The 27927-nt window shown below is 48.4% G+C and overlaps 2 protein-coding genes across 2 annotated transcripts; one reads left to right on the forward strand and one right to left on the reverse strand.

Moving 5' to 3' along the window:
* Positions 1 to 1076: 1076 nt before the first annotated feature.
* On the reverse strand, positions 1077 to 27835 carry LOC144248565 (uncharacterized). Its single transcript, XM_077790664.1, has 4 exons — positions 27809 to 27835; positions 21102 to 21823; positions 15379 to 15381; positions 1077 to 3475 (listed from the first exon to the last, which is right to left on the reverse strand). The coding sequence occupies exons 1-4, from the start codon at positions 27833 to 27835 to the stop codon at positions 2467 to 2469; spliced, it is 1761 nt and encodes a 586-aa protein (XP_077646790.1). The 3' UTR covers positions 1077 to 2466.
* LOC144248564 (uncharacterized) lies at positions 11672 to 14824 on the forward strand. Its single transcript, XM_077790663.1, is given in 5 exon segments — positions 11672 to 11683; positions 12385 to 12605; positions 12687 to 13010; positions 13073 to 13737; positions 13740 to 14824. Coding segments are annotated over 5 exon segments (2307 nt in total).
* Positions 27836 to 27927: the final 92 nt, after the last annotated feature.

Here is a 27927-nt window from a genome sequence, read left to right on the forward strand (position 1 = left end):
TTTTCTCCTGCTCTCCCACCCCTTCCCCATTGTGCCTCCAGCTCTACCTCTCACCCCTGGGCTTGGATTTGGGGATCCAGGCCCCTCCTGTTCAGTTTGGGGATCACATCCCCCCTTTCCCTCAATTCAGGCAGCTCCTGGCAGCTTTTTCCTGGGAGGAATCCCTGAGTTTTGGGATATTTAGGATGTAGCTTAGGAGGAGGACAGCTCTGTTGGGCTTTCCCCTCCCTGTTGTGGCCCCTCAGCTGTCCCCAACACCCTGGGGGTGTTGGGATTTCCCTCCTAGGGACAGGGATGTTCATCCCCTTCCAGGAGCCCAGTGCCCACCTGGGGCTCCAGGTCAGGGGTCCTTGAGCAGCTGCCCCAGAACCTCCACCAGGGTCTCCCAGCGCAGCCGGAGCCGCTCGGCCTGGGCTCCCCAAAGGCCTCAGCAAGGTCCAAGTCCTGCCCAGGAACCCTCAACTCCCTCAAACCCAGCATCCCCCACATCCCCTGCAAGTTCCTCCCATGGCACCAGCCATGGCCATGTCCCTACTTGTCACTGGCCATGTCCCACCATGTCCTCACCCATGGCTATCTCCCCACCATGTTTCCATCCCTGTCACTGTCCCCCATGTCTCCATCCATGCCTGTGTCTCCCCATGTCCCTAGGGAATGGCCCTGTCCCCCTCCATGTCCATGCGTGCCCATGTCACTCTCCATGTCTAATCCTTTTTCTCTTTTTGAGCCTGGTCTTATAAGCTCTCAGAGATAAGCATTATACCCTTGATAGCTCAGCTACCTCAGGTGGCATAAAACAAGCAGGATGGCTCATGTGACAGTGTTGGGAATAAAAAGTTTTAATAAAAGTCAAAAATGAAAAAGCTTTTTACAGAGAAAAGCCAAGTCAGGGCAAGAGGTTCTTGCTCTTGCTAAAACACTTCACAAAAGCAATTAACTTCTTTTGTTCTCTTCTTTTCTAGGGAATTGCTTAGGTGGGACTTTTTGGCTCCTGTCCAATTAGCTACCCTTAAGTTTGAGGTGAAGTCCACAAGGTCCTATAAGGTGTCTTTCAACCAAATTGAGGAGATAAACACCTGGCCTTTTGTCCTTTTTAAGGGAACAAAAGGTTAACTTGTTTACTCTGTCAACAGAGGGCACATTCTTACACGTGTCCCACCATGTCTATGTCCTACCATGACCACATCCACTAACTTAGTTCAATGTCTATTTTTACTTCAATATTGGATATTTTAAAGGGATAAAGAGAAATGAAAACAAAATCAAGGCCAAAAGAAAAAGACTTCCATGTCCATGCCGGCTGAGGATCCACGTGCTTGGGTGGAGGGAAGAACCTTTTTGGTGGAGTTTCTACCCCACTGTCTCCAAAATCTTGGTCTTTTCCCCAGTTTTTCCACCATCTGGCTGCAGAAGACACCCTTGGGCAATAGGAAATCAAAATCGTGGAATCCCTGAAGTTGGAAAAGACCTTGTCCTGGTTCAGAGCAAATTTGGGAGAGAACCTCCAAAGGGATTCCTCTGGAAAGCAGATTCAATTGGCTCCTCCCCCAGCCAGTTTGGTAAAAATACCTCCTTGGAGAAAAGTCGAAAAAACTGTTTTTTAAAGAATAAAACCTAAACAATATTAAACAATAAAACCTCTTGCTGCTCTAAAAGAGAGACAAACTCAGGAAGTCCCTCCGTGGGTTGTAGCTCAGCTCACTCAGTCTCTTATCAGTCCCTCCGGTGCTGGAAATGCCACAGTCCAGGCCTGGCCCGCTGGGCCACAGGTGTGAGCTGCCGGTGCTCTTCTGGGTGTTCAGGCCAGAGCAGGTTTAAACAGGTCCAAAGAAAAGGGAAAAACAGCCACAGTCCAGGGAACTTCTCTGCCACAGCTAGCTAAAACTAATTAACAGCAAAGGAGAGATCTGTACCTCTGTCTGTCCATCTGCAGACAACCCGGCCCAGGAGCAAGAATGTGGAGGAGTGAGTGCAGTTTCTGAAAACAAACTCTGCCCTTCTCTCCCTCCTTTGCTCTCGGAACAAGTCTTAAAGGTGCAAAAATTATAACTCACTATAAACAGAACAGACAACTGGAGATACAAGCATCATATAGTCAACCTAGGACATACCTCCAAGACCATTCAGTATTCCTTGATGCCACCAGAAGATAGGATTGAATGCAAAAGATTTTATGGAGTTGGAAGTCATTAAATCTGCTCTCCCCAAGGAATTCCCATTGTTGGTCTGTGCCCCAGTGGATGTTCCTGCCACTGGGTTTATCTAGGTGCCCAGAGGGAACGAGGAAGATGTGGAGCCTCCCAGTCAAGAGTCTTCCCAACACAGATAACCAGGCCCATAGATCACCAAGACTGCCCAATGAAGGTCACTGAGGATCATCCAACATGGATCCTCCCATAGGGAATGGAGCTGGGAGGAGCATAAGAAGCTCTTCCCACCTTTGGGGAACTCACAGGGCTTCCCCCCTTAGTGGCGCCTCCTTTGGTGTTTGATCAAGGCTGATCTCTGTGAGAAGCTCTTCCCACACTTCCCACACTCGTAGGGCCTCTCCCCGGTGTGGATGTGCCGGTGCTCGGTGAGGTGGGAGTTGTGCTTGAAGCCCTTCCCGCAGTCGGGGCAGCGGTAGGGCCTCTCCTCGGTGTGACTCTGCTGATGTACGAGGAGACTGGAGCTGATCTGAAACCTCTTCCCACACTGGGAACACTCGTAGGGCTTCTCCCCGCTGTGGATGCGCTGGTGCTTTCTCAGGTCTGAGTGCCACCCATAGCTCTTCCCACATTCCAAGCAGGTGTAGGGCCGTTCCCCAGTGTGGATCACCTGGTGCCGAATCAGGCCTGAGCTTTCCCTGAAACTCTTCCCACATTCCCCACACTTGTAGGGCTTTTCCCCAGTATGGATCTTTTTGTGTTCCGTAAGCTGGGAGTTGAGGCTGAAGCTCATCCCACACACCCCACACTCGTAGGGCTTTTCTCCAGTGTGGATCCTCTTGTGTCTCCTCAGGCCAGAGCTCTGCCTGAAGCTCTTCCCACATTCCCCGCACTCATAGGGTTTTTCCCCAGTGTGGATCCTCTGGTGTTGCATCAGGTAGCCCTTCTGGCTGAAGCTCATCCCACATTTACCACACTCATAAGGCCGATCCCCAGTGTGGATTACCGAGTGCTGTATCAGGCTGCTCCTCTGGCTGAAGCTCTTCCCACATTCCCCACACTCAAAGGGCTTTTCCCCAGTGTGGATCCTCTGATGTTGGATCAGAATGGAGTTCTGGCTGAAGCTCCTCCCACACTCCCCACACTCAAAGGGCCTCTCCCCGGTGTGGAATCTCTGGTGAAGTCTCAAAATGGAGCTCCACCTGAAACACTTTCCACATTCCTCACACTTGTAGGGCCGTTCCCCAGTGTGGATCACCTGGTGCTCGATCAGGTGGGAGCTCCGGCTGAAACCCTTCCCACATTCCAAGCACTTGTGGGGCTTCTCCCTGCCACGAGGCTTCTCCACCAGCTCTGAGCTCTGGCTGGATCTCTGCCCACCTTCCTGGCTCAGGGGGGCTCTTTCCTCCCTGCAGCTCCCTGGGCTGGGTTTGCTGCCACTCCTTGTGCGGGATCTCCAGGGCTTTTCCTCCTCCTCCATTTCCTCCATTTTCATTCCTCCCCGGGAATGAAAAATCCTGGTCTGGGGGAAAAAAAAAAGAACAGAGCATCTTGGACTGGGAGTTTCTCCTGTCCCCACTTCATCTCACCAAGTCATTGGGCATTGTGTGTCTATAAGAACCTCCAAAACACCAAGGTTCAGCATAAAAATCCTCAAAACTTTAAGACACAGATCAAAACCTCCCCAAACATCAAGATTCAGTAAAAAATTCCTCCAAAACATAAAGATTCAGCCCCTAAAAAAAATAAAGCACCAACATTTAACCCAATAAAGCTGAGAAATGCCGTGATTCACCCCTGTGAAAATCGTGGAACCCCTCAACAGTCACGTGCTGCATGTGGGGTGACAATGCTCCTGGGGCTGAGGGGAGGCTATAGATACAAGGAGGTATGGAACCTTGTGGTGATCCTTGTTTCTGCTCCTCCTCCTCCGGTGTCCCTATTCTTCCTCACACTCCTCTTCCTCCTCCTATTCCTCCTTCTCCTGCACAATCCCACCCTCTCCTGCCACCTGCATCCTTTGACCATTCTGTTCCTCAAACCTCCTTCTCCTTCCCTTCTCCTCCTGCCCCCAGGCCCAGCACCCACTGCCGGCTCCCTCTTCCCCCCAGCCCCACAGCATCCCAGCGCAGGGGCAGGGATGGAGCTGGGGCAGGTCGGGCTGGGGCAGCGCTGGGCTCTCGGCCGCTCCCGCCCGCACTCGGTCCCCACTGCAGCCGCTCCCGCCAGGACAGCGCGGGGGGGCCCGGCCTTGGCGCTGCCCCACTCCCACCTCCCCAAATTCCCCTCGCGGGGCCATGGGGCCGAGGGGGGGCGCAGGTGGGTCCAGGTGGGGAACGCGGGGAGCTGCGAGTCTGCCTGGCAACTGGTGAGTCATCAGCGCCGCGGGCTCTGATTGGCTGAGCTCGGCCCGAGCCCTGGGGCTGCAGCACAGAGGGGACACCCTGCTCCAGGGGGGATGTCCCACAAACGGGGGACCCCATGGAAGGAACCACAGGAAAGTGTCTTTACAAACAGATGCTCTAAAGCTGCTCGGAGATAGGGCCAGGCAACTTTTTTATGTAAGGAAGTGACAGGAGAAGACATCGGTTTCAGAAAATTTTATTAATTGATGACACAGACTGCTGCTCAGCCAAGGTCCTGCTCTATTCATGAACTTCCAGAAGAACAACAAAGACTTAACAGAGCCATTAATATCGTTTGCTATATGAAAGTGGGGTGCATATTAATGGTGTATGTAGTAGGTGGACTGGGATATCTGTAGCTCTCAAGTACTTCAGCCAATTAGGAAAGAGAGAGTGAGATGTGGCCAGGAGAATTAGGATGAAAAGGAGGGCTGTGTCCTTCAACAATTGGAGAGATCCCATGGGAAATGTCCCATGGCCTCTCCCAGTTTTAGAAATGAAATTACTTTTACAGTACTCCTCTGTATTCTTTGTGGACAGAATCGTCTGGTGATGTCAATTTTCCCGCACACCCTGGGGCTCATCCCGAATTCCTTCCACCCTCCGGGGCGGCGGGCAGGGAGTGCAGCTGAAGGTGCCTCACCCACTTTGGGTGATCGGCTCCCTTGGCTGGCAGTGGCACTGGGGATTGATTTGGGACCTGGGAGTGACCAGGAGACAGATGAGTGACACATCAGGGGGTCTGTGAAGAGTCAGCAGGGAGAGAGCACTGAAAATCTCATCAGTGAGTGCCCTGGGATCCTCGGGGAGTGAACATGGCAGGGCACCCATGGAGGGGAGAAAAGGGAAAGCCAGGGACGGTCCTGGCCAAAGTGATGATTATCCCAAAATGTCTCTGAAGGGTCCCCTGGGAGAATGTTGAGGTAGTTTGCATATTTCCCCAGAGGTAATTAAGGACATGGACACCCAAGGGGGGCAATAAGGGAAGGGGAGAAGGGATTTGGACAACAGGGGATGGATGGGGTTGGTGTGCTGGGAAGGGATCGGGTGAAGAGAAGTGTGCAGGAATATGGTTCAGGTAAGAAGCAGCAGGAGGAATCTATGTGGTAAGAAAAAGGATGATGGAAAAGAGGAGAAAGAGAAAAATACAGAGGACTGAAATGTTTTTCAGCAGGGTCTTATCCTCACATTTGCCAGCTGATCCAGATCCTTTCCATCCCCGGTTTCCAGGAGAGGAAAAGCAGGAGGTCAGGATGCCAGGGGTTTCTCTGCGCTGGCAGCGGCAGCACCGGGCGCAGAGGTGCGGCACCGGGAGCACGGGCTGGGGCCTGTGGGGAGCTGCGGGGCCGGGCCGGGGCTGTGGGGCAGCCGGGGCTCAGCGCCGGGCGCTGCCTGACCCCACCAGCCCCGGGCAGGGCCGGCAGTGGCCCCCGGCCCCCAGGAGGCTGCGGGACGCCCCGGCCGCTGCCCGGCCCCGGGGAGCTGCCGGCCCTGCCCGCCGGGGGGGCCGCCTTTGGACACTGCGGCAGGACAGGCACCGGCTCTGCCACACGGGCTGGGCAGGGACCCTGAGCACAACGGGGAACACAAAGGAACAGCTGGGAAATGCAGAGTGCACATGAAGGATCAGGATTTGCTGTTCAGGATTTCGTTTGGGTCCCTGCAGAAAGGAAAGGTTTTGCAGAAAGCTCAGCAGCTCTCAGAGGATGAGCACCCACAGGCAGTGACCGGGGCTGCAGGAGTGGCACAAGAAGCCCTGCAGCACTTGGGCACAAAGGCACAGCAGCTGAAGGCAAGAAGGGATGAGCAAAAGGCCAAGCTGAAGGCAAAGGCCACGGCAGAGTTCCCTCAGCCCCTGAGGGATCAACCCCAGGGCCCAAGGGGGCCCCAGCACCCAGGGCATGACGGGGTCGGCCACAAGCACCTGGCAGAGGCATTGCCCTCCTGGCCAGGGCAGAGCCCACCCAAACAGCCCCTGGGAAGGAGTCAGGGCTCCAGCTGCAGCCCACAAGGACACTGCAAGCACAGACAGCAGCACCCTCAGCAGGAGCAAGTCCACCCCTGCATGGACATGGATTGTCAGGGCTCTCTGAGCTCCCATCCCACCGAGGACCCACCACACTGGAGCCCTGCACAACATTCAGGCTGGGTCTGCATCCAGAGGAAGCCTCTCCTGATGGACACAGGGGCCTCTCCATCCACTCTGAATATTACACCTAAAGGGGGAAAATTGTAAAGGAGTGTTTTCATTATTAAGGGAATAAATGGGAAAGCTGAGCTGGTATCAATCATTTGTTCAATCACTATTAGGAGCTGTGGGGGATAGGTTTGAAATAAACTAATTTCTTTTTCTTCCTACTCTGATTGTAATTGACTAGGAAGGAATTTGATGGTGGCATTGTAATATTGTAAAAGGTGATACAGAGGCTATTGCTGCTGTACCTTTGTGTCAAATGTCTGGCAAGGCCTGTGCTGAAGGGAACCCAGAGGTGTGGGCAGCCCCAGGGAAAATTTGATGTGGAGCCTCTCCAAACTACTTGGAAGCAACCAGGACAAGTGGTGTCTAAAAGCAACACCCTGTTCCAGGGGAGGGAAGGAAGGGCTCACAGCCTGGTATGGAGTCCCTGCTAAAGGCAGGGCTCTTGGAGCCAGGGATGTCTCCCTACAGCACTCCTATCCTGCCAGTCAGGGAATCAGATGGCTCCAATGAGGAGGACAAGAACAAGTGGTAGACAAAGCCCCAGTGAAATGGCTGAATTTCCTGGCTAAAAATATCTTTTGAGTATTGGGGAAAAAAAAAAAAAACAAATGGTAAATGGTGGAGAAAAAGGTTAAATATTTGGGAAATACTGGGACTGAAGATTCCTGGTGAATTGACCCAGAGAGGCACTGGGCAATCTCAGAAGTAACATTTCCCTGGACCAAAAAGGAGCTGAGACAATTTTGAGGATAAATAGGGAATTACACAGCCTGGATTGAGGATTCTCTGTTCCAGCCAGAACATTGTAGGACTTTTTAACCTCAGACAGCCTCCATGCTGTGGTATAGACAGGAGAAAGAGAGCAAAACTTGAGAAAATGAACAACCAAAAATATTGATGCCTCAGCTCTGTCTCTTCCAGACTCAGAAAAGAAATTGGAATTGTAGCTGAATGTTCAACAGGGCCATGCCAAAGGAATCCTTGGGCCAAAATGTTTCACCCAGTGGCCACAGTGGCCTCATTGTCTGCAGAATTGTGCAGCCACAGCTTCAGCGGGGACCCAGGACCAAAACCTGATGACAACAGGATCTCCAACTGTTCCAGTCTGCCATCAAGTTCAAGCTTTGATAACCAAAAGAGCCTCGCAATGGATGAGCAGTGCTCGGTTATTACAGTGTGAAACTTGTTCAGTGGCACAGGAGGATTCAGAACTGAGGACAGGGGAAGGGTTTAACCCAGCCTCCTGTTTGAACAGCCCACAGAGGGGGTGGGAAGAAACCCAGCACTGCATTCAAGTGACACAGCTCCAGACCCAGCCTGGGGGAGATTCAGGAGACATTGCCTGGCCTGAGGCAGAAAATGTCTTTGTGGATGGCTCTTCAAGGGCAGCAGAAGGGAAAAGAGTTCCAAGACACGCTGTTATTGAGGAAAGGGTATCAGACAAAGCGCAGGTTACCCCCATGGTCAGCTCAACCGGCACAGCTGTGTGTGCTTGTAAGAGCCTGGCACTGAAATGCCCTGAGCAGGAAGGCTTCAATATCTTCTGGTGACACCATCTCACCTAACAGGGGGGCAAAAGCAATTCTGACTGCTCAGCAACCACTGGATCACTTACTAAGGCATTTCTAAAAGACATCATTCCAATAAAAGGGACTGTGGAAGCCATAGACTCAGAGAGCAGAACTAATTTTGCAGGAGAGTTCCTCCAGGGGGTTATGGCAGCTTTAGGAATACAAATGGGACCTCCAGAACCCCTGGCACCCCCAGAGCTCAGGCTGGGTACAAAGAATGAATGGGGATAAAAAGAAACACCTTTAGAAGCTGGGGATTAGATAGTAATAGTTTCAGCAAGTTTTAGAATGGATTTTCTCAGTGAAGATGGAGTCTCCAGCACCCTAACTTTTGGCTATTTATGGAGAAGGCACTGCCCATAACAGCTGAGGCTTCCAAAGTGGCTCAAAGTGCAGATGTCTGTTTAGAATGGTGAAGGACATAGGTATGATTCACTAGTAACTTTCAAATACCTGCTCTAAAGCTGGAGTTACTCAAAGAAGAGAGAACTACTTCAACACTTGTAAAGAAGCACCATTTTTTCCAAATCTAATTTTCACATGTAGCTGAATTTTTCAATAATTGTGTTTTTTATCATACTATGAGTGCAAAACAATATATAAGAAGTGTTTAAAAACAGATTGTTAACAGGAAAAAGTGATCAAAAGATCTATTTCCTCTTGTATTAACAATTGAAATATGACTGAAGAAGGGATCAACTCTGCAGTCCCCTGAACCAAACTCACAACTTCTTTAACAGCATGCTCAAAGTTTTCTATACTTCAATCTTTTCTAGAAAATTCACTTTCTTAATTTCTGCTGTTTCTGTAGCCCCAGACCCTGTATAGTTTATACCAGCTGCATTCTACAGAAGGGATACCCAACTGAGGATACAAATTGCCTGCTGAATGGCCTTCTCTGACTCCATGCTGTTACTTTTGGCCTCAGATGGCACAGAAAATGCTCTCCAGTTGACTTGCTTCCAAATGCCAAAAAACCCCAACCCCCAAACTTTTAAACATAAAACAGAAGGAAAGCTTAATTATTTGAGTTAAAATAGCACTGCAAAACAGTTATTCACAAATATAGCAATAAAAGTGTTATAAAAGATGTGCCTCCTGATACATAAAGATATCCTGAAGAATGATTTTGTATTGTTTATATACATTCAAATTTAGTTTTCATCTTTTTTACTGAAAACTGCGTTTTCATAGACAAACAGAATTTTTTCCTATAACTGGATATCTGCCTGGCAGACATAAATGTTTCTGTCAAACTCACCATTCTGCCATGGATATCAGAAGACATCTTGGAGTGACATGGACAGGGTTTTGCTTCCTTTATTAATGTTTCCATTCTTTGGTTCTCACATGACCTGTGTCATTTCTGTATTTAAATTCAGAAGCTCTTGCCAGAATACTCTTTCAACTTTGTTTGTAGTCACAATGCAAGTGGTCTGCAACTCTTGCTTTAATTTGGGACAGGATTTATTTCTTCTTGTAACTGAAGACTAATGGCAGACATCACCTTCCTCATTTCTCCTGAAGTAATGCCTCAATTCTCTGTCTGGGTTAGCTGGCTAAATTATTTCCTTTCTAAATAGTCAGGTTCTGCTCTGTATAGAGAACTGTGACTTTCAGTGCTTAATATAAGCAAGCACTGAGAGGAGGGATGTACTGAGAAGACTATTTTCTGCGAGATACATATAATATCCTTTCTGCTCCATGTGTTCCTGCTGCAGCCTCAGTTGTAGCTGCAGGTCCAGAGTTTGATAAGGATTTAAAAAATGTTGGTCACCACTTAGGGTCGATTAGACTAGCAATGTCCAGAGGTTTAGAAATTGCATCCTGTAGAAAAGGAGTTTTTCCTCAAAAGCCTGTAAAATGTACAGGGTCACATAGACCAGAAACCTCATCTTTCCCTTATGTCAAAATGGCTCCTAGCTAAATTTCTGGGACCCTCTATGCTAAAATAAGAGAGGTTTGTCAAAGTAAAGCTAATAGTGGCAAAATTCCTTAGCCCAACAAATCAATTGAAATGTCAAGTGCAAATTAAGGATCAGAAAGGAGAGAAAGAAAATAAGAGGTAAAAATAGTCTAACAGAGGGTCCTGACTTAATCATATCAACAGCTGAAGTTAAAAGGTTAGCAGAGGTTGATCTGACTGTTAATGTTTTCTCATCATTTTGTTTATGAGAAAGAAGAAGGGAAGAAGCCTTCCATCCCTGGTATCAGGTTAAGTTCCTCTGCTTGAGTGGAACAACTCAGTACTCCAAATATAAAAGCTCCAAAGAAGCTCACACAAGGATGTTTGTCTCGAACTGTAATTGGAGTAGATCCATTTGTTTGTGTAATTGCCACCATGGTGGAAATCTGTGCTTCTCTATTTGTGCAACTGCAAATATTTTCTAGGAATGAACCATCTGAATTTTAATATCCCATAGATTCAGTGCAATACAGCATATTACAATATCTTGACCTTTTCAGTGTTCCATAAATTGATTGTCTGGTTGTTCCTGTCCCTCCTCGTTTACAGGCCTGGAAACCTTAGAAGAAGAGGTAACATGGCTATCTCTGAGTCGTATCTTTTATATTTATCAGCATTTCCAGAATCACACTTCTAGTGTCTTGAAGGCTTGACAGAAGTTACATACTGTGTGCCTGAGGTGCAGTAGCATATAAAATCATGCCAGAAAAGGCAGGGATGAGTGCCACAGGCGGGCTCACAAAGTTCACCACAGGTGGTCCTGTTGAAGGTCACATTGGTTGACCAGCATTGTTATAAAATTGTGATCTCTCCAGTGAGTTATTCTGACAGCCAGATAAACCCCAGCTAAGTAAATATCATGGACAACCTTCAACCAACCAAATGTAACTGTTTAATTAATGTGCTTTTCCGAAGTAAATTAAAAAGCAGAGGGAAAAGGCTTCTGGTCTTTAAAGGATGCATAAAGCAGAAAATGAAAGATCTGAATATGAAAGGGAGAGAATCCTCTTAAAGCTGAGGATACAGTGGTAAGAAAAATTATTATTCATTTGCAGACATCACCTCAAACTGATGGACTAGTGAAAAGAAGATACAAATTTTAATAACAGCAAATGTTGGAGTAAGATGCAGAGAAAGAGCAATTGCCACTTTTTCATTGCTTGTCTTCCATCAAAGAAGGGAGAGGGGAAATTCACATTTGGTAGTGTTTATTACAATTATTATGCCCTCAAAAAAAAAGAAAAAAAAAAAAGCCGCCAACCCCACAATTATAGAACAAAACAGAAATGCTCTGAGGTGGCTCAAATTCTTCCTCTGAGACTAAACGCAGATATTTTTTCTCAAGATGCTTTTTCACTTCCAGATGTGCCTTCAGGTCCAACATGTGCCTTGAGGTAAATTCCTCTGCCTAGTGAGTGTGCAGCTGAAGAGGCTATTACTGTTTTGGTAGCTTCCTACAAGCATAGCTCAAGCCATCTCATCTGCCCCTTCCAGCAGCAGCAGAAAGAGGTGTTGGGGTGTTTTGTCTCAAGCGCTGAACAGAACAGGATGCAGATGACATGCATCACCTTTTGAAGTCTCACATCCAGTCTGGGGTAGGGGGAGTGCTGTGTGGCTGTGAGACAAACTACATAAGAGAGCCTGAAACGCAAAAAAAGACTTCAGTTCCTTTCTTCTCTGCATCGGGGCCATGATGAGTTCCATGACCGGGCTGGGACGGCGGGCGGGGCTGGCCTGTGATGCGCTCTGGGCTCTGTGACAGCACAGGGGCCGTGTCACAATGGGGGCAACTATAAAAGGCCCCAGGCTGGTGCCACTGCCCCAGTAGAGCCTCGGCAAGCGGTGAGTGCACAGCAGAGGGGAAAGGGGGCTGGAGGAGGGCTGGGACAGGAGCGCCGGTCCCCGGGGCTGCCCCGTCTCCAGGGCCCAGCGCCGGGCGCAGCGCCTTGCTGGGGGCGCGGGGCGTGCGGGGCAGCGGTGCAGCCTTGCCAGCTGCCGGGGGCCCTTTCCTTCCTGCCACCACATCCCTGCCGCTCCTGCCCCTCACTGTCTCCATTCCGGCCCCACTGAGCCCCTCCCGTGTGTCCTCCTGCAGACCATGGCTTTACTGTCACTGCTGTTTGTGCTTGTGCAAAGCCTGATCCAGTACCCCCAGCCAGCTGGGGATGGGCTGGATGAGGCCACGCGCCAGAGAATGCGGGAGCGTCAGGAGCTGCTGGACCGTGAGATGGCCCGGCTGATGCAGGAGCTGGAGCAGGGGCCCCTGCAGCAGCAGGATGAGGGCTGGGGAGCCATGCTCTTTGGTGCCCTGCAGCAGTGGCCATTCTGGGTTCTTGCTGGCATCCTGCTTCTCTTGGGCCTGTGGCTGGGCTGCAGGAGAAGGAGCTGTGAGGCCAGCAGCAGCAGCAAGGACCAGAGCTCCCGCAAGACCTTGGGAGATGAGAGAATAACTGAACAGGAAGAAGACACCGCTGATCCAGAGGAAGGTGAAGAAGACAGAGATATGACTCTGGAGGCAGAAAACAGCGGCACTGAAGATGACAGAGAAGGCAGTCCTGTGGCTGCAGATGATGGCAACAAGCATGATGCCATTGAAGACAATTATGATGTGAAGATGAAGGAGGACAGCGATGTCAACAGTGGCAATTATGATGTGAAGGAAGACAGCGATGTCGACAATGGCTATCACTTAAAGAAAGAAGGACAGAGTGATGGGGATATGCCAGGAGACACTACCACTGAAGGAAATGAAGAAGAACCTGGCAATGTTGCTGGAAATAAAGAAGATCTAGAGAAGCAAATAAAGAAAAAACTAAGGATGTACAGGTGGACCAAGACAAGGACACTGGAAAGGAAGAAGGAGAAGGAAATGAAGAAAAAAACAATAGTGTTACTATAAAGGCAGGCAAAAACACTGATGTAAATGAAGGTGAAGACAATGTAGATGGAACAGAAGAATACATGGATGTGAAGGTGCAGGAAAGCAGACGTGCCAATGACCAAAGAAGTAAAGACTGGACTGGGCAGGAAGATAGCAATCAATGTGGGAATGAAATTGCCCATAGTGGTTTTCCTGCACCTGAGGAAGTAAATAAGGATGTGATAGCAGAAGATGGCAATGATAGAAACAAGGATGAATAACAGGCTGATGTGAATGTGGAGGGAAACAAGAATAATGATAGACAAGAAGAGGAACAAGGTAATGTGGCTGCCAGTGAAAAAGGTGGCAGTGATGGTGGCAGGGAAGAAAATGCCAGTGGTGGAATTGAAAACAGAGAAGACACCCAAGATGCTGGGAATGAGAAGGACATCCTTTTAATGGATGGTATAGAGTGGCCTGTGGAGGACCTGGAGAGAGGCTGCTCAGTGACAGCTGAGCTGATGGAGAGCTTCACGTGTGTCTTTGTGTACAGCGTGAGCAATAGCTTTGATCCGGTGCCTCGAGTAGTAGGGTGGGCAGTGCCTTTGAGGGCTGGAGCCCCCATAAGTGGGATGGGGTGTACCGTGTGCTGGTCCCACTGAATCCCCCGCCAGGGCACACCTTCCACCTAGAGCCAAGCAGTGCAGGGCAGACGGCAGCAAGGACCTTCAGCGTCCATGTGGAGCTGGTGTGCACGTGTGAGAGCGAGCAGCTGGGTGAGAAGCTGTTGTGCCTCCTGCACCACTCGCAGGAGGAGCTGCGGCGGAAGCAGCAGCGCAGCCTCCTGGAGACACTCTGCACCGGCTCCTACCTGGATGTGGAGAAAACCTCCCGCTGGTTCTTCCAGATGGTGAGATGCTCGTGGCTGCATGTGCCTCAGTCATACTCATGGCACTTGGTGTTTCAGCCCTGCAGCCGGTCCTGCCAATTCCAGCTGAGCAGAGGCAAGAGGACCCTGTCGGTGGAGATGCTTTTTTGGGTGTGCCAAGGGGACTATGACATCTTTGTGGTCAACCAGCCCTTAGAGGCCCAGAAAGGCAACTCCGGTAACCTTGTGAGCAGTCAGCCCGCCAAGGCCAACATCGTCACAAGAACAGCATGGCCTGAGACATTCGCTGTGGCGGAGGCAAAATTCTTCCAGCACATTGCCAGGCAGATACCATGTAAGAGGTTGCACCTGAAATACCTGCAGCTCTTCACCTGCATGCTGAGCGGCACAGGTTTTTCCAACTCTAACTGGAAGACTCTGGTCATGCATGTGTTAAACATCTTACCGCCCGTCTACTGGCGCAGGAAGGAATTTCCACTGCGGCTGTGGGACATCATGGCATACATGCAGCTCTGCCTGAAATGGAAACACCTGGACCATTTTGTTCTAGGCAACGAGAAGCTTCCTGCAGAGATCAGCTTGCCACAAGCAATGCAAAAGGTTGAGCCACTCAACCTCTTTGAGTACCTGGCCCGAGATCCAGATGCCCACAGAAAGGCAATGGAGGCTTATGCTCAGCTGCACTTTCACCTCTGGATGATGCTCTCCAACACTGAGAAGAATTCCCTGCACAAAGCTCTGATGGAGAAGTTCGCAGCTGATTGCTGTGACGTCGACTCTTTGTGATTGTTGTATTTGTCCGCGGCAATCCTGAAGCTGCTTTCCTGCTCCTGTGAAAGGAAGATGCTGCAGCACATGGTTTTGTTGTGCAGACACTTCCATGAGTGGCCTTGCCCTTCACCTTCCATTTACAACAGTGCTGTTGCCTAAGTCAAGGAGGCAGAAACGGGCTCCACCTGCACATCCTTGCAGAAGAACAACAGTGAAGCTGATGGAGGTTGCTTGGAATACCTCGAAGACAGCAACCTAGCCTATTAGGGACTTAATGTAGTTATTTAGTGAGTTGTAGTTTTAATTAGACTTGTTTCTTAGCATTCATTCCAGAGGCCCTTTAGTGTTGGCAGTATATAACTATTTTGCAAAGCTACCCTTAGTGTAGAGAAATAGAGTTTAGACTAGATTAGTTTAAACCCTTAGTTTAGAGAATTACCCTTAGTTTAGAGAATTCCCCCAGTTGCTTGTCTGCTTTTAAACAATACTTGAATATCTATGTTTGAGAAACTAATAAAAGAAGTTAAGTTTTTCAAATTGCCTGAAATGCGTCATTCTTTGTACGTAACCCTCTATATCTTTGAGAATGTCCTTCCTATACCTCTATCTGAAATAGACTCTTTGCAAACAGAGATGTTGGATATATTAAGTATGCTGTCTCTTGAGCATTTCCATAGAAATGCTTGAAGTTTGAAGTGAAAATGCCCTGAAATGCCTGAAATTTTGCAGCAGAGTACTCTTGAATTTTTTTAGCAATCTTTGGAAAGATTGCTGAAGTTTTCTTTACACAGTCACTTTTACAACTCCTAGGGAACAATTTAGTCCTAAAAGATTGAGCTACCCTTCAGTAATAGCTGCCCTTCAGCAATATCTACATATATATGTGTGAAGAAATAATAAAAGAAGAAAAATTTCTCAAATTGCCTGAAATCTGTCCTTCTTTTTATTTGACCCACCATTTATAGCAGAAAACAAAACAGGTCCTGATAGAGGCAGCTAATTAAAGGAAGAAGAAGAAGCTTCAACTTCTGAGTAAAAAACTACAAATGAACACAGTGATAGTTACAGCATGGTCACACTGTCTAGGTGTGCTCTAACCCTTGAGCTGTAGTGCAGCAAATTTGAGTAAAGTAGCAGTGTCTTCCGAAAAACAATCTATTTTCCCTCCATATCCAAACTAAAGCTGTCAATGTACCTGCCATTAAAGCAGTTAGTCACTTACATGGCGCTGCAGGGTAAAACATTGCTTGATCTGCTCAAGTCCCCCAACTTTTTCTGTGGCATTTAAATCCTGAGAAGATATAAATAACCTATCTTTATCAATTTGGCTGATATTTAGCTTTGAGCAGCATACTAATTCATAGTAAGGAGCAAAGTGCAAGAAAAAACAATACAAACAGTAGAAATGAAAATAATATGCAGGAAAAGAAAGGCCAGTCATGAAGCAGGTGAGAGCAGCCACCCCACAGTTTCCTAAAGCCCACAAAGATTTGCTCTAGGTGGCCAATCAAGCTTTTTGGTTCTTTGGCATATCTCAATTCTTCCTTGCTTCAGGTACTCTGTACTTCTCACCTCCTTCCACCAAGGCAGAAATAGGCTGTAATAAGTACTGCAACCCAAATCCTCTCAGTCCCCAAGTATTAGTGAATTACTATCCAAAATAAAAAGGCTGCTTTAACCCCCAGCTTGCTCAATGACAGTGCCTTCAGTCTAAGGAGCAAGGTACACCCAGGAGGATTCACAGCAATGACACAAGGTTCAAATGTCGTCATGGGCAGTCAATCTTCGCTTTGTGCTCTGTGAAGCATGGCCAGTGGGCAGCGATTTAATCTCTTGAGTCACCCCTGGTTAAAAGTGCACTGGTTTCCTCTTCTTTCTTTGCCTTTCAAGGTCTTCCAAGCCAGAAGCAAGGCAGAAGCTCACAGAAATCTTGAGGTAAGAAGCAGTGTCCTTCCAAGGATTCTGACCTTGCTATGGCTCACATACGAAGCAAATCAGCCCTGCAAAATAGGACTTCTCTGCATTTTCCATGTGGATCAGAATATTCGAAAATAACTGGAAAGCTTGCTCTTTCAGAGTCATGCAGGGCTTAGGCAATTTTTTCCATTAATGTATATTGACACTACTTACCATTTCATTATCTGTTCTCCTTGTAAAATAAGTTGTGTAGCTCTGAATTTGATTTCTACTGCTTATGCTTATTATGGCAGCATGGTTATGTCACAGTGTTTCCAAGAGAAGAGATAATTGTAGAGAAAAATTTATGAGAACAATAGAAACTTCTAGGATGGACAAGCTCTCAGGCTCTGTTTCTTCAGTTCTGGAAATATTTATTATGATTACAGTGCATTAAAGACACAGAATTGTATGAGTATAGGGGAAAATACCCATAAGTACTTTTGTCACCATCTTTAAAAAGCCATTTAAAGTCATCACCATTCAACTCAAATTCTTTAAAATACTGGTTTACATATTTTAATTGTTGCTGGCAAGGAAAGTTTAGTGCTCATGATTTTTCTGTAAGGCTGCATCCTGACCACAGCTCATATAATCAATTTTCAGGCTCCTCATAATGTTTTCCTGAAGTATCCAAAGAAAATAAATGCACCTCATACAGAAATGATGTGAAATACAATCTGACATCAAAATGACCTGAGGTACTGTTGTTCCCTAGAAATGAAATAAAATTTAAAACAACATAAAATACTTAAAGTATAGAAATGTTTCTGTATCTGGCAGGGCAAAGTAGCACAACCATCCCAGGAGGCTTGTTCTCATTTTCATTATCACTACTGTATAGTCCACACTTCAGAAAAAATAGCTCTGTAAATTTTGGTTTTGTAGTTTTTAGCTTTAAACAATTCCAGAAAAATTGGGGGACAAAGTGGGGAGTGTTTATTTTTTATTCAGTCTTTTCAGTGGTTATTTTTCTCAGTCCATTATCCTACTGTGGCTACATTATGTTCTTATGCTCAAATTTCCAGATTTGACTACATGTATTTAAAAACAACAGCAGAGGATTTTTTTATTAAAAGCATTAAAAACAACCACTTGAACCATGAGCCATTTTACCCAGCTCTGATACTGAATTTCTTTCCTTTGTCAGCTCTATACATATGTCAGAGATTGAGGATTTTTCTTTTTATGCACAAACTCTGTACAGTAATTGCATCTTCTATGGAACATCAAATCTTTTAGCAAAAAGACCATCGTACTGAAGGAATACTTGGTTATATAACTGGGAGATATAATCCAGAATAAGTGCTTGGCCCATGCAATAGTGACTGATATCTCAACATGTCAGAGTAAATGATGGAATTTAATTGTTAAACTTTTTCAACATGGAAAAAAATACCACTGACAGTGATTGCTGTTGGTTTGATCTGTATCTTGGCAAACCCCCAGATTTTTAGTCAAGCAAAAACAAGAACAAAAAATTTAGTTTCCCCTGCAAATATTTAAGGATTTTTATTGCTCACAGAATACTGGAAAGTGACAACAAAAAAAAAGAGAGAAAAAGAAAAAAAGTGAGAGACACCTGCTTCTGTTAGTGACTCCTGCTTGCAAGTTTGTTACTCACACCATTGGAGGCAGGAGAGAATGAGCACCTGTCCCCAGGCTGAGGAACTTGTATGGCACTGCACAGTCCCTATCTCTGCACAGTGAGAAGGATGGCTGGGGCTGAAAAAAGCCCCATTCTATCTTTTTGAGGAAGAAAGGAAGGCAGCTGCAAGAGTTTTAGGAGTGGCTGACAGCTGAAAGTATGACTTGTGAAGATGCTCTTTGATGAATGTACAGCATACGTGGAGGAAAAATAAGAGTTTGCCAAGTGCAGACATCTTCTATTCTCTTATAGCTAAAGCTGCTTTGATCTCAACCTGACAAGCGATGTGTATATTATACCACTGAAACCACTTTAGTCTTTTCAACTCAATAAACAAATAGCCCAGGGACCTAAATGCGGGATGACCACGCTCCAGCACGGTGTGGGTGGAGGGAGGCAGAGATCTCTGAAGGTTGCTCTTGGGGAAAGAGGTTTATTGGGGGTGCAGGAAGGTCCGAGCCTCGTGCTCTCAGGCGTAGCATGTGGCCGGGTTTAAGAGGGCAGGGGAGGGGAGAGACAAAAGGAGGGTTTAGGAGAGGGGAAGCCCCAGGGGCGGAGGGAGAGGTTCTAAGAGGGGAGGAAGTTCTAAGAGAGGGGAGAGGTTCCAAGAGTGGGAAGAGGTTCCAAGCGGCCGCATGGCTTCTCGGAGCCCCCTTATCAGGGGCTCCTAGGTGGGCTGGGATAAGGCATGGGCCAATGGGGTTACAGACACTGATGTTTTAGGGGCAGGTACAGAGGTGCGGGATGAGCCACACATCTTCTGGGGGGTGAGATGGAACAGTCCATTTCACTCCAGGATTCATCCAAGGACAGAAGTGACATCCGGCTAGCTGGGAGAACTTTTCTCATCCTAGCTGTATTATTTATGAACAATCATATCTATCTATCATCTGCAACACTCTGAGTTGGATGCACTAGAGCAATACTATCAAGAGTTTCTCAGGAGCTCTAAGCAACAAAACAGCCTTTACTGGGAAATTTAGAAAAGCAGTGAAACTTTGGCAAACGTTTTAATATGGCATTCAATCAACAAAAAAAACTTCTCAAAGCATTGACTTGGCCCATTCAACTTCACAAACTCTGAGCCTGTTCAATTTTAAGTTAATCAATATTTGCAAGAGTACAGAAATAGAAGAGGTAAATACCAAAGGAGAGAACAATAAGATTACAGAGAAGCACACACTCAGCTACCAACTCCTGGATTCCAGCAATGTTCAGATGGAAATTCCAAGAGGAGGTAGAGTCAAGATGTGTGCTTGCCTTGTGGTCAGCCTTAAATACCCCTTGGTCTTCCTGGGCTCTTCCCCCAGGTGGGACTTGGGGTCATTTGGTCACTCAGGAGCTGGGCTGGGGCTCCAGAGGTGGCTGTGGAGCATTGCCTGTGCTGTGCCAGGGACTGGCAGACACTGCTGGGCTGGGATAGAGGCACTTGGGGATTGGGGTTCCAGGGCAGGGCAGGGCTGGGGTTCCAGGGCAGGGCAAGGCTGGACCTGCCCCTTCCTCCCCTACACATGAACTGTTTGCAGCCACCAATCTCCTCCAGTCTGTCACAACAGTCAATATTGGAGGTGAAATCCCAATATGGCCATTGCTATGGTCAGTTTCCATGGCAACCATCCCCAGCCCCTGTTGCTATGGTCAGTCCCTGGGCAGCTCCATGGAGACCCCATGCCAGGGGTGGTCGCCATGGACACCAGCTCAGGCCTGGAGCTCGTTGCCATGGCAACCATTGGCACTCCCATCCCCAGGGTCATGGATCCAGAACCACAGAATTGGCTGAGCTGGGAGGGACCCATCAGGATCCTCGAGTCCAACTGCTGGCCCTGCACAGGACACCCCAACACTGCCAGCCTGGGCCTGGCAGCGCTGTCCAAACGCTGCTGGAGCTCAGAGAGCCCTGGAGCTGTGACCCTTCCCTGGGGAGCCTGGACAGCCCCAGCAGCCTCTGGGCAAAAAGCTTTTCCTGAGATCCAACCTAAGCCTGCCTCGACTCGGCTGCAGCTGGTCCCTCCACTCCTGTCCCTGGGCACCAGAGTGAAGAGGTTCCCTCAGCCCCAGCCAGGGACCCACTCCCAAGGCTGCTGCCATGGCCACCAGGGCTGGCACCAGCTGGGATGCTCGGTTTCCACAGGCCGGGGTTCAGGAATGGCATTCCTCAATTTCCTGCTGCTGCTAAAACCGCCCTGCCATTTGCTGCCCTCCCACCTACCATAGAAAGCACAAAATGCAAAGATTCCAGGCTGGAATAAGAACAATTTACTGGCAACAGCAACAAGATAAGGAACAAACAGAAACAGAAAAAATATTGACAACAGAAGGGATAAGAAAAACTGGTTACAGGGAAAACTACATCACCATCAATTGTATCTTCCTGGCCACGTGTTTCCTCCTGCATGGAAAGGACACCCGTCTCCTCAGGGAAAGAGAGAGATTCCCTTTCCTACCCCTGGCAATGACCTGAGGTGGGAGTGAATGTAGTGACAGGGCCATGGCCAGACCCTCATGTCCTTCAATCCCACATCAGGCCATTGGTAGGGGCAGGAAAAGGGACAGGTGTCTTCCCAGCATGGATCACAGGGAACATGGATCACCAAGGCTCTTCCCAACATGGTCCTCCAATGGGGGATGAAGCTGGAGCAGTGCACAAAGTTCTTCCTGCAGCTGGAGAATTTTCAGGACTTCCCTTACTGGTGGCTCCGTTGGTGTCTGGTCAAGTCAGAGCTCCATGTGAAGCTCTTCCCACACTGGGGACACCCATAGGGCCTCTCCCCAGTGTGGATGCGTTGGTGGCTGACAAGGTTGCACTTGTGCTTGAAGCCCTTGCCACAGTCGGGGCAGAGGAAGCGCCTCTCCTCAGTGTGAATCCGCTCATGCAGGAGGAGATTTGAGCTGCTGTGAAACGTCTTCCCACAAGTGGGGCACATGTAGGGCCTCTCCCCAGTGTGGATGCGCTGGTGCCTGATGAGGTGGGAGTTGTGCTTGAAGCCCTTCCCGCAGTCAGGGCAGTGAAAGGGCCTCTCATCCGTGTGAATCTGCTGGTGTCTGAGGAGATCAGAGCTGCTGTGAAACCTCTTCTGACACTCGGGACACTCGTAGGGCCTCTTCCCAGTGTGGATGCATTGGTGGATGATGAGTTCAGAGCTCCACCTGAAACCCTTCCCACACTCGTAGGGCCTCTCCCCAGTGTGGATGTGTAAGTGCCTGAAAAGGTGGGATTTGCAGCTGAAGCCCTTCCCACACTCCCCACACTCATAGGGCCATTCCCCAGTGTGGATCATCAGGTGTTGTTTCAGATTGTTGCTCCTCCTGAAGCTCTTCCCACACTCCAAGCACTTGTAGGGCTTCTCCCCATCAGGAAGCTTCTCAGGGACCACCAGCTCTGAGCTCTGGCTGAAGCTCTGCCCACCTTCCTGGCCCAGAGTGGGTCTTTCCTCCTCAGAGCATCCTGGGCTGGGCTTGCAGACCCTCCTCCTGTGAGATCTCCAGGGATTTTCCTCCCTGTTGGATTCTTGCGCTGTGGAGTTGCTCAAAATGGCCTCTTCCATGAGGTTCTGCTGCAGGGATTTGTCCTTCCTGGTCTCCATCCTTAGTTCCTGCACTGCGGGAGGAAGGACAAGGAGAGGATGGGATTTGCCTCCATGCCACAGGGAAGGGCAAGGAGATCTCCCCAGAGTATCTCCAGCAGGAGGGCACCGGCAGCGGGGCTGTCCTGCAGCTGGGGGCCAGGCTGGGCTGGGAGATGGAGCAGGAGAGAGGGGGAAAGGGGCACTGACTTCCTCCTCACCTGCCTCGGTGTCCCAGGGCATCTTCCTCTTCCTCGCAATCTTCTTCTCCATCTGGAAAATATTTGGGTATGGGAAATCCTGTTTTGGGAGGAAAACAAGGGATGAGCACAGTGAGTTTTGTACTGGTTTGAAGGCAAACCAGGGGGAGAGTCTAAGCCAGAATGACAATTGAATAAGAAAATTAAGATCAAGGCAATGATACAGAAACACTGGTTTAAACTGACAGAGTTAGGATTTAACCTGACACCGCGTTTGGTAGCTGTCAGATGAAATGGTGGCTGCAGACTGGATGGAGTGATGAACGTGATTCTGTCAAAGCAGTGATCCTGTAGAAGGGTCTGGTCTTCTTCTGAAGGTCCAGTGGTGCTTATGGAGCTCTTGTCCTCTGGGAATCCAGTAGGCAAGGTGGTCGTGGTGTTGCAAATGGTGAGATTTTATCCAGGCAGGAATGCTTGGTTCCTCCCCCTGGGCGGAGCATCCCACAATGGGATGATGTAATTTTATCAGTGCTGCAGTGACACTCAATGGCCCATTAACAGAAGATGGACCCTGGAGGGCATTATCAGGGCTGAGCCATGGAAGAGATAAAGAACACTGCCCCACCTGTTGATAACAGTTTATGGAGATGGTGACTGAAAACACTTTTGGTTACATCTGACACTGAAACCTGAAACAGTGTGGCAATCCCTGCTCGGGGTGGGGGGTGAACACCCCCCCTTTACCCAAACTGGCTCAGGTGTAAAACCCCCACCCTGGGAAGGCCACGCACACAGGGGACAATGTCACACTTGCCCTGCTCCAGGGGAGATCTCTGTCCCTGTCACTCCCTTGCTCTCTCTTTTTCTTTCCATCTCTCTCTACCTCACATTTACTGTTCAATGAAATCCACTTTGGATTTGGTCTTGTTAGCACCTTAATTGGGGCAGAGGCATCTCTTTAACAATTTTATTATCCAGAATTGCAACATTATTTTGCACAGTGATTTCAGGGCTCTGTTGTCTGACCCCAAGTGCCTTTGACAACAGCATGGTTCCCTCCTCTGAGGAGTTTGTGGCTCTTTCTGGAGGAACACTTGGAAACTTGGATGCAGCTTCCTCTGAGTGACTTTTGGGAGAATTTATGAGGAAAATAGCTCTTGTGGGTGACCAGTTTAAAGAAAATATTTTGTTTTCCTTCTTTGAAAAGTCTGTTAAAATCACTGGAGGAAAGGGAACAAATGATACCAGTGAGACTGACAAGCATCATTCACCCCAAAGTGAGGAACACAAGGCTACTTAAATCCTACAAGAAGCCCAGCTCAAGTAGCTAAATTCCCAAATAACTCCTGAATTCATGGGCTTTGTGGGGAGAAGCATTATTTTCTTGGTCCCTGTCACTTTTGTAATAGCTACACAGACCTTTCCCTTCCTTTTATAATCTGTATTGGGCCAAATTTCCATGTTTTTTTTGGGTTTTTTTTTTTTTGGAACCTGCCAGCATCTGAGCTGGAGCTGTGTTGGAACTGATGGAATTTGGAGTTGCCACAGAATTGCTTCTGTTTTTGGTCTATTAATGTTTGGGATTTGTTTGTGTTTCCATCAGAAATGACTTGTGGGAAGAGCAAATCTTCCTCAAGGCATTTTATGGAGGGTTAAATTTGATTTCTGCTGAGTTTGTTTTGTCAAGTGCTCAGGTGATGCTCAAGGGGTCTCTGGTTTTGGTTTGGCCCTAATTTACTCCTGATTTGTCTTTATCACTTAAAAACACATGAAAAATGACTAAAAAGAGTATTGACCAGAGATGACAGAAGTCCCACCAGTTAAGAAGTATTTGAGGTGGAATTTACTGTTTGGGAACATATACTGGAGGATTTGTGGGTTCTTGGGGCATATCTGGTAGTATTCTCCATATCTTTGCACTCCAAAAGCCAAGGTGGATTGGTCTGTCACCTCAAAGTGACTAAATCCTACCTCAAAATGGCTGTTTCCCACCTCAGTCCCATGCCAAAATTGCTCAATTCCTCAGCCTCCAGGATGAGATGGGGTTGGAAGGCGATCGGGAGAAGTGAGATCCAAATTTGAGGTTGTGGGGTCCGGATTGTGCGGGGCTGGGTGGGTGTGATTTATTTTGATAATAAGTAAAACTATCAGAATTATTGATTTCTGTCCCATTCATTTTCTGTCAGTTCTGGTTTGCTTTTCAGAGTGCTGCCTTCTCAGCTGATTTTGTTTGTGTCCTCCTGTCCCAGACTGAAAAGCAAGATGTGTTCTATTTGCCATCTGTATGGCAGCTGTCCTGTGTTAAGTGGGCAGTTTTTCCTTATCTCTTTCACAATCAATCCTCCCTCAGAGGAGACATCTGCTGATAATGGGCTATTGAATGTCACTGCATGACTGGTAAGAACTGTAACATCCCATTGTGAGATGTTCAGCCCAGAGGGAGGAGCCAAGCATTCCTACCTGCATCTAGTCTGGAGATTCTGGCCCACCAACACAGCTTTTTCTGGGCTGGATTTCTCAGAGGAACAGCTGCCTCTTCCTCTTCAGAGGAAGACACCCTTTTCTACAGGATCACTTCTCTAACAGAAGCACAGCTGACACTCCTGCAGGACTGCAGCCACAATTCCAATTGTATTGTGGCCAATACCCTGTCCAAAAACGGTATCAGGTTATATTCTGACTCTGCCAGTGTTATTTCAGTTTACTGCATTGTTTATTTTATAGTTCTATTTTCTTCCCTAATAAAAAACAGTTATTCCTGCTCCCATATTTTTACCTGAGAGCCCCCTTTAATTTCAAATCTATGACAATTCTGAAAGAGTCTTCATTTTTCCATTTCAGGGGAGGCTCCTGCCCTCCTTAGCAGACACCTGTCATTCCAAACCAAAACACCTCCTTTCTCTCCTGCCTTCCTTTGCCTGCTCTGTTCCTCTCTCAGTGCCTCCTTTGACCCAGGGCAGCTCCCACCAAAGACCCTGCCCTGATTTAATTCCCAATCCATGAGCTACAACAACCATGGGTGAAGTTAGGGAGGTTGGCAGTGAAATGTCACTTTAAGATGTTGCTCCACTTGGCTTTTGACTTTTCCATAAGAGCTTTGCCTTCAAGGGCAGGAACATCTTTTCCTGGCTGGGAACTGAAATTCCAGCCCCTGGGAGTGTGTGCCATGGATCCCAGAGGGGCATTCCCGAGGCTCTCAGGGTGCTGCTCCTGCCGTGCCTCCCAAGGAGCTGTGCAGGACAGGGGACAAGGTGCAGCAGCTGTGTTGGTGCTGCAGTGCCACAACAACCCCTGGTTCCAGGAGTTTCCACACTGCCAACAGTGGTTCCTGGGTTCCATGATGCCCTGCTGTGTCCCCATGGATATTTGATGTCAGGAAGTCCTTCAGTGTCACAATGGCCACCTCGCTCCATGAGCTTCTGCAGTATCCAAATGGCCTCCTTGGATGGGCAGTGTCACCATGGACCATTGGCTCCATGCAGCCCCGCTGGGTCACCATGGACTCCTTGGTTCCATGAGCTTCTGGAGGTGTCTCTATGGTCTCCTTGGATCCACAGTGTCACAATGGACCACTGGATCCATGTGTCCCTGCTGTGTCACTGTGGCCCCTTGGTTCCATGGGACCCCAGGGTCACAATTGACTCCTTGCTTCCATTTCACACCCTCAGTGCCAAAATGGCCCCTTCGTTCCATGGGGAACACAAAAGATTTATAGAAACATTGAGCAAATCCTGCTTAACACAGCTGGGAATATCTGTTTGCACTCCAAAGAGAGGTTAAAGGTAAGGCTGGCACCAGCAGCTTCCATCTGCAACAGAGATCCAGGGAAAGGACAGGGACAGAGAATTCAGCTGGGAGACTCAGAGAATTCTGCTTCCAGTGATCATTTCTGGTCACACTGTCCCTTGTAGAAAGGTGACACCATTCCAGGCAGCCTGTACTGAGCAGGTGGTTCCTGAGTGGGGTTTGTTGTTTAGGAAACCTGCTCAGGCTTTTCCATTCTTTCTTTCCCCAGAGACAAACTTCTCCTGGGCCTGTGTGCAGGCAGAGCCCTGAGGAGAGCAGGTGGGACACGGTGCAATGGGCTGGGACGTGGAGCTGCAGAGCTCAGGGACAAGGTTCTGCTGCAGGGCACAGGGATGTCAGTGCCAGGTGGGCGATGTCAGACATGGTGAGGCTGGGGGTGCGGAGCAGCTTGTCCAAACAGGGTCAGCCCTCAGGGGGCTCATTCTTCTACATGCCCAGACCTCCTAAGGAGACAGTGAGCATCAAGATCACCTGGGGAATGCTTTTATCAGCTCTTCTCTGAACTGGAAACTAAGAATACTCACTTAATTAAAGAAAAATGTCATGAGGTGCACTTTGAAATCCTCCTCCTTACAAGAACTCAAAACTGACTCCAACCAGCTGCACAAGCCCTGGAGATTTGCAGACCATTGAAGGAAGACAAAGCTCCCCTGAGGGCTTTCTGTATTTTGATGATCCCCAACATGGATTTGGGACTCTGTCCAGGACCCTCAGGCACTGAGAGAAGGCTGAAGAAGTTGCTCAAGGAGTCAGAAGCAGAACTCCAAGTCCCTTGGAGCATCACTGGGCCCCACTGAGGGCAGGGACTGCCAAAGGCTCCCAGGGACTGGTGAGAGCAGATCCTTGAGGCCAGGATTGCAGGGAGACCAAGGCTCAGAGCAAGGAACTGCAATGCTGAGCAAGGCCTGGGCTGGCTGGGGGAAGCAGAAAGGCCAAGCCCTGAGCCCAGCCTGGCACAGCAGGGCCTGTCCCTCACGAGTGGCTTGGGGCTGTTTGTGGGGCAGGGGGATGTGAGGGGCAGCAAGGACAAATGTCAGAAACCTGTGTGACCCTGCAGATCATCATGGAACCAAGGGGCCAGTGTGACACTGTGGGAAGTTATGGAATCAAGGGGATCATTGTGGCACTGTTGGGCCCATGGAACCAAGGGGCCATTGTGACACTGTGGGGCCTCATGGAATCAAGGAGACCATTGAGAACTCAGAGACCCCAAGGAACCAAGGGTCCATGGTGACCTTGTGCAGCCACAGTGTCACAGAGGAGCCGTTGTGACACAGCGAGGACACACGGAGCCGAGGGGCCATTGTGACAGATCAGGGCTTCGTGGAACCACAAAGCCATTGTGACATTGCAAGGCCTCATGGAAGCATGGGGCCACTGTGACACTGCAGAAGCAAGGGGAACATTGTGACACTCCAGAGCCTCATGGAACCAAGGACACCATTGTGACACTGTGTGGTGCCAAGAAACCAAGGGAACATGGAACAGGTCTGGCTAGCTGGGCCTCCTGGGGAGCATCTGACAGGTCTGGCTGACCTTGGCATGTCGAGGGCTACTTCTCATCTGCCCCTGAAGCACTGGGGTGTAGGCCTGATTTTTTAAGATTTTCTAAAACCTTCTGAGTTTACATTCTTGTAGCAAAATTTCTCACACAACTTTCTGTAAATAACTTATTGCTTTGCATTCCTTCATAGAGGAGGAGAAATTTGATGGATGGTAGTTTTGTCCAGTGTCATTGGAGAGGTGGTACTTTCATCCTCCAATTCACTGTCACCTTTGGAAAACTATAAATGTTGGAGTCAGAAATAAACTTCCTTTATTTTACCATCACAAACGCAAAGGTGACTGTCATGTTTTCTCATGTCCCATAGTGACATTGGGGCTCTGGGCTTTCCTTCCTATGGGAGAGAACTATTCTTCTCCTCCAGGGGTCTATAGCCAAAA

The sequence above is a fragment of the Lonchura striata genome, unplaced genomic scaffold (assembly GCF_046129695.1).
Source record: "Lonchura striata isolate bLonStr1 unplaced genomic scaffold, bLonStr1.mat Scaffold_181, whole genome shotgun sequence".
In the NCBI taxonomy this organism is placed as follows: Eukaryota; Metazoa; Chordata; class Aves; order Passeriformes; family Estrildidae; genus Lonchura; species Lonchura striata.

Coding starts and splice junctions, on each gene's coding strand:
- LOC144248565 (XM_077790664.1), bottom strand. CDS start 27,835: ATGACAGTCACCTTTGCGTTTGTGATG. Junction 21,824..27,808: donor TCACCTTTGCGTTTGTGATG/GTAAAATAAAGG, acceptor ACTCTGGGCCAG/GAAGGTGGGCAGAGCTTCAG.